This window comes from Chiroxiphia lanceolata, chromosome 6 (assembly GCF_009829145.1).
Source record: "Chiroxiphia lanceolata isolate bChiLan1 chromosome 6, bChiLan1.pri, whole genome shotgun sequence".
In the NCBI taxonomy this organism is placed as follows: domain Eukaryota; kingdom Metazoa; phylum Chordata; class Aves; order Passeriformes; family Pipridae; genus Chiroxiphia; species Chiroxiphia lanceolata.
The window spans coordinates 38,147-49,346 of record NC_045642.1 but is presented as its reverse complement, the minus strand read 5'-3'; the positions used below and the strand labels follow the sequence as shown (position 1 = coordinate 49,346).

Below are 11,200 nucleotides of genomic sequence, written 5' to 3'. Positions count from 1 at the left end.
GGCTGGTTTTGCCACTTTGGGGCTGGGTTTGGTACTTTGTGACTGATTTTTTTTTTTTTTTTTTTATTTTTTTTTTTGTGCTTTGCGGTTGTTTCTGTTGTGGGTTCTGGAGGGATTTTGGTGCTTCGCGGCGGGTCTCGGGCGCTTTGTGGGCGGATTTTGGCGCTCCCTGACTGTTTTTTTTTTTTTTAGCGCCTCGGAGCCGTGTTTTCAGTCCCTCCTTTAGTTTCGGCGCCTCGCAAACACTTTTTGGTTCCTTTCGCCGCCCCGAGCGCTTTCCCTGGACTTCCCCCGGCGCCCAAACCCCCTCGGGGCGGGGGGCGAGCCCGTCCCACAGGGTCCCTGGAGCCCGGGGGCAGGCGAAGGGAGACGGAGGAGGAGCAGGGAAGGGAGAGAGGGAGGGAGGGCAGGGAGGCAGGAGGGAGGGCAGGGAGGCAGGAGGGAGGGCGATATCGGCGGAGGGAGGGCAGGGAGGCAGGAGGGAGGGCGATATCGCCGGAGGGAGGGCAGTGAGGCAGGAGGGAGGGCGATATCGGCGGAGGGAGGGCAGAGAGGCAGGAGGGAGGGCGATATCGGCGGAGGGAGGAGCGCCCCGCGAGTCCGCGGGCAGCGCTCGGCGGACTCCGATGGGCATCGGGCGGCCGCGCCGGGCTCGGGCACCGGGAGCGGCTCCGGGGGCGGCACCGGGAGCCCGGCGGTGAGAGCGGGGCCGAGGGCGCTCGGACGGGCCCGGGGGTCGCAGCGGGGCCCCCCCCGGGCCGGGGCGATGCCCCCCCGGAGCAGCGCGGACTGAGCCGGGCGGGCCGTGCATGGCCCAGCCATGGAGGTGGTGGACGAGACGGAGGCGCTGCAGCGCTTCTTCGAAGGTAACGGCGAGCCCGGGGGAGCCCGGCGGGTCCGGGCATCGCAGCCCGGGGGAGCCCGGCGGGTCCGGGCATCGCAGCCCGGGGGAGCCCGGCGGGTCCGGGCATCGCAGCCCGGGGGAGCCCGGCGGGTCCGGGCATCGCAGCCCGGGGGAGCCCGGCGGGTCCGGGCATCGCCGCCCGCTCCCGGAGCGCCCCCGGCCAAGGCGATGGTTGGGGTGGGAAGGGAGCTCCGAGCTCAGCCGGGTCCTGCCCCGGCGCCTCCCGCCGGCCCCGGTCGCTCCTGGGACGCTTCTAGGGATGGGGCAGCCAGGGCTTCCCTAGGAAATCCATCCCAGCGCCTCGCCGCCCTCGCGCCGAGAGGAATTTTTTCCCGGTATCCCGTCTAAACCCAACCCGTGTCAGTGGGAAGCCGTTTCCCCTTGTCCCGTCACTCCAGACCCTTCTCCGAAGTCCCTCTCTGTGTGTCCTGGAGCCCCTTTAGGCTCCCTGGATTCTTCCCTTCTCCAGGCTGGACATTCCCAGCTCTTCCAGCCTGTGTCCATGGGGAAAACCTGCCATCCGAGCCTTGTCTGGTGCCGGGCTGGCACCAGATCCCTGTCCCTGGGCACAATCCAGGTGCAGCTGGGCATCCTCCAGTGGGTGCTGAGCTGGGTAGCCTGGCATTCCAAAGGCTGGGAATCGTGTTGTGCCGTGCCTTGGGTTCCCACCAGCACCCCACAGGGACCTTGGTGTATCCCTACCCGTCCCTGGAGCAGGCACAGGCTCCTGACAGTGTCCCGAGGATCCCAGATGTTTGTCCAGCTGTGGATCCCAGCCCAGCCAGAGCCTGGATCCCTTTGGACACCCCATGGCCGTGGATCCCTCTCCTTCCCATCAGGGCAAACCACAGGTGGAAAAGTGCTTGGGAAGGGGATTTGGCCTCTCTTGGAGCCGGGATGAGACGTGGATGCTCCTGGAAGCTGAGGGGCTGTCGGGGTGAACTGGGACTGCGTCGGGACCCCCCAGTTCCACTGGTTTTGCTCCCTGGCTCCGTGTTCCCTTCCCTGCTCTGGATTTGCTGGCACGCTCCGCTCTTCCTTGTTGCCTGGGTCGTTCCTTCCCTTCCTCCCTCGTTGTCTTTGTTTCCCTTCCTTGTTCCCCGCTGGCTCCTTTGCCAGGCGGAGGTTTTGGCTGCCACGGGCTGTGTCCCTTGGGATGAGCCCCTGGCCCATGGATGTGCTGGTCGAGGGAATGTCGTGAATCCCGGTGAGGCTCCAACAGGTCCTGTTTTCCAGGGATTCGCTGGGCTGGCTCCTGATCCGTGGAGGACAGGGGCAGCTCTAGAGCTGGGATCCCCTCTGGAGCAGAGGGATCAGTGTCACCCAGGGCGGCTGAAGTGGGACAACAGTGTCCCTGTGGATTCTTGGGATTTATCCCAGGGTGGAAAGGGAAGACACCAGGAACAGAAAGTGCTTTGGGGGTGAACGGAGTCTCCAACTCCTTCTTTCTCCCTTCCCTTTCTCCTGGAATCCATGTGATCCCTCAGGAACACAATTCCTCTTCTTCAAAGGAAAAAGCCTCCCCTGTTTATTCCAGCCCTGGTCCTGGATTCCTGGGAGCCCCAGGATTAGGGAGGATGGGAAACCTCTCCACCGGGGGCTCTTATCGGACGCTCCCAGCCCGTGTTCCCTGCAGCCTTCCAGGGTTTCCTTTGGATTTAGGGTCTCACTGGGGCCAAGCTCCCAAACCCTGACCTCCCACTTCCCACTCCAGCGTCCTGCACAGCCCTGGCTCATCATCCTGACATTATTTAGGGACCAACTCTCCACCTCTTCGGTTGGAATTTCTCCTTCTGCCCCAGAGCATCCTTTATAGGCTGGAAGATTCCTTGTTTTTCCTGGATTCTTGTTCTTTCTGGGTGCTGGGGATGATCCTGCTCCAGCAAAGTGATTCCAAGAGGTTCCTGACAACCTCGGCCATCCCAGGATTCTTTGTCCTTTTTTCCCCCTTTCTCCCCCCTTTTCCCCCTTTCTCCCCCCTTTTCCCCCTTTCTCCCCCCTTTTCCATCTTTTCTCTCCCTTTTCCATCTTTTCTCTCCCTTTTCCATCTTTTCTCTCCCTTTTCCATCTTTTCTCTCCCTTTTCCATCTTTTCTCTCCCTTTTCCATCTTTTCTCTCCCTTTTCCATCTTTTCTCTCCCTTTTCCATCTTTTCTCTCCCTTTTCCATCTTTTCTCTCCCTTTTCCATCTTTTCTCTCCCTTTTCCATCTTTTCTCTCCCTTTTCCATCTTTTCTCTCCCTTTTCCATCTTTTCTCTCCCTTTTCCATCTTTTCTCTCCCTTTTCCATCTTTTCTCTCCCTTTTCCATCTTTTCTCTCCCTTTTCCATCTTTTCTCTCCCCTCTCCCTCCTTTCTCCTTTTTCCTCCTTTTTTCCCCTTTTCCTTTCACCCTTTATTCCTGCTTTCTCCCCTTTACCTCTTTCCTCTCCACTTTTCTACCTTTTCCTCCTTTATTTTCCCCTCTTTTTATCTCTTTCTCCTTCTTTCCTTCTCTCTTCCATTTGAATTAAAACCGTCCCTGTAAAAATCAAGGAGCAGGGAAATATCCTGAGGATATTTCTTACCCTCAGCCATTTACTTCCTTGCATAAAATCCCTTTGAAAACCCTTCTGAGCCGAATATTCCGTGGAGTTTGGGCAGCTCCATCCCTGTCCTGCTGTTATTCCAGAGCATCTGTTACAGCACAGGGTTTAAAGGGGAGAAGGGAAGAGGAGAAGGTTTTCCCCCATGGACTTGCTGTTGGGATTTTCCCTCCTGTGTGTGGTGCTCCGAGGAATTAGGAGGCCAAACTGATCCTCTTTTTTTGGGGGAGTGAAGGTCAGTGCCTTAAATCAAAGCCCGGAGTGGGATTTGCCCTGGAATGTCGCCGTCCCGGGGAATTAAAGGTTTCTGGATGTGGAGAACAATGTTTTCATCCCCTTCCTAAAGGAATTTCTTCCCGTAGATCGAAACCCCTAAAATAATTTGGGAATTCCCTTGGCTTGACTCTGCTTATCCCGGGATCTGAGTGGTCTCAAAATATTTCGGAGTAATCCCTGGGGGCCCGGCCAGCCCTGAGGATCTCCAGGAGTCAGACAAGGATGAACTGGGCTCTTCCTGGACACTCTGGGGACAGAGTCAGTGCCTCTGCTCATCCCAAATCCCGGCAGTCAGCTGGAATTGGGGCAGGTCCCGTCTGCAGAGCCAGGATTGTTTTGGGAAGTGGGTGCTCCCAAAACCTCAGGTCCCGTTGGTGCCTCCGGTTTTCTCAGCTTTGAGATGGATCTTTAATTTCCTAACAGGAATCTTGGGCTTTGCTTGGGAAGGATATCCTTGTTCTCCTGGGTATTCTTGTTTCCCTGGATAACCTTATTTCCAGGATATGCTCGTTTCCCTGGGTATCCGTATTTCCAGGGTGTCCTTGTTTTCCTGGATGTCCTTCTTTCTCTGGATATCTTTGTTTCCCTGGGTATCTTTGTTTCCCTGGATAACCTTATTTCCAGGATATCCTTGTTTCCCTGGGTATCCTTGTCTTCCTGAATATTCTTGTTTTCCTGGTATCCTTATTTTCCCAGCTATCCTTATTTTCCCAGCTATCCTTGTTTCTCTGGATATCCTTGTTTCTCTGGATATCCTTGTTTCTCTGGATATCCTTGTTTCTCTGGATATCCTTGTTTTTCTGGATATCCTTGGTTTTCCTGGGTATCCTTGGTTTTCCTGGGTATCCTTGGTTTTCCTGGGTATCCTTGGTTTTCCTGGGTATCCTTGGTTTTCCTGGGTATCCTTGGTTTTCCTGGGTATCCTTGGTTTTCCTGGGTATCCTTGGTTTTCCTGGGTATCCTTGGTTTTCCTGGGTATCCTTGGTTTTCCTGGGTATCCTTGGTTTTCCTGGATATCCTTGGTTTTCCTGGGTATCCTTGGTTTTCCTGGGTATCCTTGGTTTTCCTGGGTATCCTTGGTTTTCCTGGGTATCCTTGGTTTTCCTGGGTATCCTTGGTTTTCCTGGGTATCCTTGGTTTTCCTGGGTATCCGTGGTTTTCCTGGGTATCCTTGGTTTTCCTGGGTATCCGTGGTTTTCCTGGGTATCCTTGGTTTTCCTGGGTATCCTTGGTTTTCCTGGGTATCCTTGGTTTTCCTGGGTATCCTTGGTTTTCCTGGATATCCTTGGTTTTCCTGGATATCCTTGGTTTTCCTGGGTATCCTTGGTTTTCCTGGGTATCCTTGGTTTTCCTGGGTATCCTTGGTTTTCCTGGATATCCTTGGTTTTCCTGGATATCCTTGGTTTTCCTGGATGCCCTTGGTTTTTGATTTCCTTATTTCCCTGGCTATCCTCGTTCCCCCGAATATCCCTAATTCCATGGAATGTGGTTGTCCACACTTTGAGGGTGGGATGTGAGGCCTGTGAGGATGGAGAAGCAGAAAAACAATGGGAAACATCCCAGGGTTTGCTCTGATGTTTGGGAAGGGATTAGGGAAAAGTCTCTGAAGGAAGAGGTGGATTGGGAATAACTTCTTGCTGTCCTGGGATGGAGATGCTGGGGATGCTGGGAATGCAATCCTGGCTGGTCCTATTGAGTCCTCCAGCTCCACTTCTTCCGTGATGGGAAGATCCTTGTTGTCCTGGTGCTCTCAGGCCCATGGAATTTTTGGGATTGTCCTGTGCAGTGCCAGGAGTCGGGTTCTGATGATCCTCGAGGATCATCTTTTCCCCCCCAGGAATCCCCCCGAATTCCATGGTTTGTGCGAGCACAGCCGCTCCGTGTTCAGTGGCTCCCGGGACCATCCTGAGGGAGAGCTGGACAAAACCCTGGGATGCAGCCAGCGTGGGATGCTGGGGGGGGGGGGTTCTGGCAGCGGAGGGAGATGAGTTTTCCATGGTTTTGGGAGTGTTTACGGAGCGTTTGTCTTGGGTTTCAAAGGCAAAGGAGGGAGTTGCGAGCTCCTGACCCTTGGCTGGCATCCTGCTCCCAACCTTTCCCTGCCTCCCGCCCGCCCCGCGCAGGGAAGCGCTGACGCCACGGCTCAGCTATTTGGGATCCCTCTCCTGGCTAATTTATGAGATAAGAGCCAGCCAGGAATGCACGTCGGGAAGGATGTGCCGAGCAGGGCCCGAGGGGGGCTGGGAAGCGGGAATTAGGGAGAGGAGCGGGGAAAAGAGGGCGAGCACCGGGAGTTCCGTGGATTTGGGGTTGAGGTGGAGCTTGGGAATGCCGAGGGCAGGTGAAATTTCCCTGGGGGTTATCCGTGTGCTGTGGGATAAAGCGGCTCTGCCGGTTTTCCTGGAGCACTGGGAATGTTGGCTGTGTCCATGCAGGGGTTTGTGGGTGCACAGGGGTCTCCAAGCTGGGAGTGACCAGGAGCGGATGGTTTTGCCCATGGGAATGTGTGGACATGCGTGTTCATGGAATCCTGGAATGCTTTGGGTTGAGAGAGACCTTAAGGATCATCCACTTCCAAGCCCCTTCCACTATCCCAGGTTGCTCCAAGCCCCATCCAACCTGACCTTGGACACTTCCAGGGGTGGGGCAGCCACAGCTTCTCTGGGAAATCCGTTCCAAGGCCTCGCTGCTCTCACAGGGAAGAATTCCTTCCCAATATCCCATCTAAACCCACCCTCTGTCATCCAGAACATCTCTGGACAACCTGTTCCCATATTCCTGGTGTTGGTTCCTCTCTTGGTGATTTTTATTATGGATTTGTGTCTGTGAGTAGGGAATGTTTCCCTGTAGGAAGAGGTCTGGACCATTTCCCTGTTTTCCTTGGGTGAAGGAACACAAAATGATGGAGCTGAGCGAGTCAGGTGATCCCAGGACACCTGGGATTGCACCTGTAAGGGAGGATTTGGGGATGGTGGGAATGAGCAGAGAAGGAATTCACTGATCAAACTCCTACTGGTGTAAGGCCATGAGCTTCCTGCACAATCCAGGGGCTGCTCCGGAGTCTTCCTGATGCTTCGGGGTGCAGGGAAATGGAAACCTGGGAGCAGAAAGGGCAGGAGAAGATGGGATCTGGAGCAGAGGGTGTTGGGTTATCCGGGTGTCCCGTGATTTTGGCTTCTTGGGCTTGACATAGAAGTGGACATGCAGCAGATGAGAGCCTGACTTTCCTTGGAATTCCTTAAGAAAACCGGCTTTAGGGGGCTTCCTGCCTGCTCTTCCCAGTGGCTGCCTGTCCCTTCCCCCCAAATCCGTGTCCCAGCTGCGATCCCGTGGTGATCCCTGCCGGGGGGGGGTGGGAGGAGCGGCTGGGGAGCGCAGGTGACAGTCACTGCGGGGCCTGGGAAGGGTAAGAGGCTTTGCCTGGAGTTCTTTGGGAGCCGGGAGTCAGCCTGTGCTGGAATGGGCCCGGGGAACCTGGTACAGCACAAACACATGACCCTCCCTCCGGGTAATCCCCAAATCCCAACGCGGAGCCTCCCGGCCCTCCCACTCTTCCCGGAGGGAATAGAAAAACCAGCAGGCAGCAGCAGCAGCAGTGCCGGGAGCTGGAGGAGCCGAGTTCAGGGAATGATGCCGGAGCGGGAGAGCAGGGACACGGCCGGAGCTTGAGCCGCTCTCACCATGCTCAGGATGCGCTGGATCCGAGCAGGTAACGGCGCAGGATTCCCGGCCTTTCCGTGCTTTTCCCTCTGCCTCTCCATCTCTCTTCCCAATGGGATTGTTCCCCGGTTCTCCTCTCTTTTCCCGCTATTCTGAGCTTCCCTGCCCACCCAGCAGGTGACATGAGGATGCCGGTGATTCCAGCTCCATCCCGAGGCCTGAGCAGAGCAGGGAAGAGCCTCAAACGTTCCCTTGAGCCCATCAGCAGAGCCAGGTGGCATTCCTGGACATTGTGGGGAAGCTGCCACATCCATCCCAGCAGGAGGTTCCCAGAGCCATCGGCCAAAGGACTCATCCTCGGGAAAGGCTGATGGAGAGCCAATGATGGTCGTGCTGGTGCTTCCCCTTCCAGTTTCCCTAAAACTCCTTTATCCTGGACCCCAGAACTCCTTTATCCGGGGGAAAGGGCAGGAGGCGTCCTCATGGAGCAAGGCCAGCGTGCTTGGCAGGGTGGATCCCTAAAGATAAGGGTGGGTTGGGACTGGGGAGCAGCGGCGTCAGCTCCTCCGTGAGGAGGTACTTTGCCCGTGTCCCGGATAAACCTGCCCCCGGTCGGTGTCCTGGGAGCGATGCCTGGGCACGGAGCGGGAGAAGGTTCAGGAAGAGGCGGATTAGAGGGAGTTGTGCTGGAGGTGTGACCAGGCTGGTGGAAAAGGGCGTGTTGGGAACTCGGAGATCCGGTGCCCGGGATGGGGTTGCGTAAGGATAGGGGTGCAGGGATATGGGAAAGGGATGCCGGTCAAGGAAGGTATTGGGAGGACAGGCAGGAATTCCCTCCACTCTCTCGCTCTTATCAGTGAGGGCTTTTCCAGGGCCAGAGTCATCCCAGCTGCCAGAAACCTGGAATTAAATGGCTCCCGGACGTGGTTATTTGGAAGGAGAGATGGAATCCTGCTCTGCTTTCTCCTGGTTGGAGGCCTCATGGATTCCTCCTGGTGGGAAAAGACCGGAGTGGTCTGGTAGTGGAGGTGCTGGCACAGGTTTCCCGGGGAAGCTGTGGCTACTCCGTTCCTGGAAGTGTCCAAGGCCAGGCTGGAGCAACCTGGGCTGGTGGAGGGTTCCCTGGTAGAACTGGATGAGCTGTAAGGTCCCTCCCAATGCAAACTGTTATGGAATTCCACCATCTGGAGCTGGGAGCTGTTCTGGGCCATCCATGCTTCCCAGCCCATGGCCGGACATCCTTCCGGAGGGTTTCCCTGCCCGGGGATGGCGTTGCTCTGGCCCGGCTTTGCCGGGTAACCCCCGTCCCTCTTCCCACTCGTGGTGCCGACTGGACTTTGCTCTCTCCGATAAGAATCCCGGGACACCGAGTGTGCCTGAGGAATCATTAACCAGCCTGTGCGGTGCCAGAGGACAGGGAGCAGCTGGAGACACGACCAGCAACAGCCTCCTGGATTTTGGGCCCGAGCTGGTGTTTCCCAGGTTCTTGTCCCGTGCGCCGGCATCATTTGGGAGAGAGAACCCTCTCCGTGGGGCTTTCCTGGCGGATTCTGGGACTAGGGATGGACAGGGAGGGATGAGACGGGGAGTGAGAGCCCGAGGGAGGGCCCTGCTTCGGGAAAAGGGGCGCTCTTAGAAGTAGAGGGTGGATTGATCCCTGGAATTGTTCCTGGCCAACTTGGACGGGACTTGGATCAACCTGGACTACCCAAACCCTGCCCTTGGAACTGGGTGAGCTTTAGGGTCCCTTCCAACCCAAAATATTCCAGGATTCTACGATTGGACACCACACTTGGCCCTTTAATTCCATGATATCCGTGCCCTCGCTTATCCCCCAGACCTTCCTTCTCCTGCTGGCACCGTTTTCCCTGCACAGCAAGGACAGACATGGAATCGTGGATTGCTTTGGATTGGAAGGGACCTTAGAGATCACCCAGTTCCAACCCCCTGCCGTGGGCATCTTCTCCCTGCTCCGGTGGCAATGGATGGTGCATCCAGCCCGGGATCCCGCACTTCCCACCGGCTTCCAGCGGCACCTGGAGCGTGTTCAAGGCATGTTGGAATGAAAGGCTTCCTTCCCGAGGGAAAATGTAACGTGACCCTCAGGGTCCACCCCTTATCTCGCTGGACTTTGGCTGTTTGGATGGAGTGACTCAAAAACAGGGAGAGGGAAACGTGGGAAGAGAGGCCGGGCCTGGCTGCGAACAGAGAGGCTGGAATTGCTGTGGGATGAGAGCGAGCACTTGTGGATTTTGCCAGGTTTTGGGGTGGAAGGGCCAAAGCTGGAGTTTTAAGCAGCCTTGGTGTGCTGGGATCCAGCCTGGATTTTAGAAAAATGGTTTTGAAAGGAATTTTTGCTGGAGGTGGTTTTGTTTTCCATGGTTTTTCCCTGGAGTCTTTGGTGTCACCCCCGTTTTGCCATGTATTATCTTGGAGTGGCAAATTGATGTGGTTTCCTCATCCAAGGAGAGGAAAACAGTAGTTTGGTGGGGAGGAGACAGGGATGGACATGGGATGGGATTTGTGGAAGACTCAGGTGGTGATTCCAAAAGAACTGGAGATCTAAGTCATAGAATCATGGGATGGTTTGGGATGGGAGGGATCAGTGAAGATCAACCATATCCGTGGGCAGGGTCACTTTCCTCCAGCCCAGGTCACTCCAAGCCCTGTCCAGCCTGGCCTTGGACACTTCAGGGATGGGGCATCCACATTGTTTATGGCTTTTAATCCCGAGTTCCGATTGCTGCTCGGGATCCACATAAATGGGAGAGCAAACAACTTATCAACCTGCTGGATCTTGGCTTATCTCCCATGTTGTTCTAAGCGGTGGTTTATGGACATTGATTCCTGGGAGCACTAAAAAGGGTGCCTGGATTTTATTGGGAATGAAACACCTGCTTAAGTAAAGAAAATCTTGGAACGGGGACTGTTAAACGGGCCATCAAACCGTGTGCTGATAATACAATCAATGCTCCTCCTGTGGACAGAAAAGGGCTTTTCCCTGGTGAGATCCCAAAATCTGGGGAGTTCTGGGAAGGGGAGGGAGTCCTGTCCGTGTCTCCTCCCTCCTGTCTTAATTCAGCCTGCAGGAAGGGGTGTTGGGATGGAGAGGTGGATGGGAAGTCCAGGTTGGACAGGGCTTGGAGCAACCTGGACTGGTGGAAGATGTCCCTGCCCATGGCAGGGGGTGGGAATGGGATGATCCTTAGGGTCCCTTCCCACCCGAATCATCCTGGAGTTGTCTGAAGAGAGAAGGGTGATAAATGCTGTTCCAAACCTCATCCCAAGGGGTGGAGGGACCGAAGGGGCACCGGGAACAGCCCTGTGGGGACCTGCAGATCTGGGGCAGGTTCCACAGCCCAGAACGAGGAATTTGGGTGCTGGAAGTCATGCTGCTGTTCCTGGGAAGAGGAACTGGGCAAATTCCATGTGGTCCAATGGGAAGGGCTTGTGGAATGTCAAGGTAGGGATCTTTCCCGCTCCTTGGCTCTTAAACACAGGTGGCGTGGCTCTGGTCCACCCAGGAGGATGCAACAGCTCAGGGATGATCCCTGAGATCAATTTATGTGGGATTTCCAACTGTTTAAGGTGGAAAATCCTCCAGGGTCATCAAGGCCACCCCAAGTCATGTCCCCAGGTGCTACATCCACCCAGCTTTTAAATTCCTCCAGAAAGGGGGACTCCACCACTGGAGCCTGTTCTGGTGCTTGACAACCTTTCCACGAAGGAATTTTCCTGGAAATCCATCCTGAAGCTCTCCTGGCACAACTCGAGGCCA

The 11,200-nt window shown here is 55.9% G+C and overlaps 1 protein-coding gene across 6 annotated transcripts in view; it reads left to right on the top strand.

Moving 5' to 3' along the window:
* Positions 1-702: 702 nt before the first annotated feature.
* MYRF (myelin regulatory factor) overlaps positions 703-11,200 on the top strand; it is a 46,675-nt gene continuing 36,177 nt past the window's right edge. For 2 of the 6 annotated variants that reach the window (XM_032691551.1, XM_032691550.1), the window contains exon 1: positions 821-866. In XM_032691551.1, coding sequence (XP_032547442.1) covers positions 821-866 — 46 coding nt within the window. Of the gene's footprint in view, positions 867-7,437; positions 7,472-7,999; positions 8,182-11,200 lie in introns of those variants that run through there. The other 4 variants (XM_032691545.1, XM_032691548.1, XM_032691546.1 and 1 more) reach the window with 4 other exon arrangements.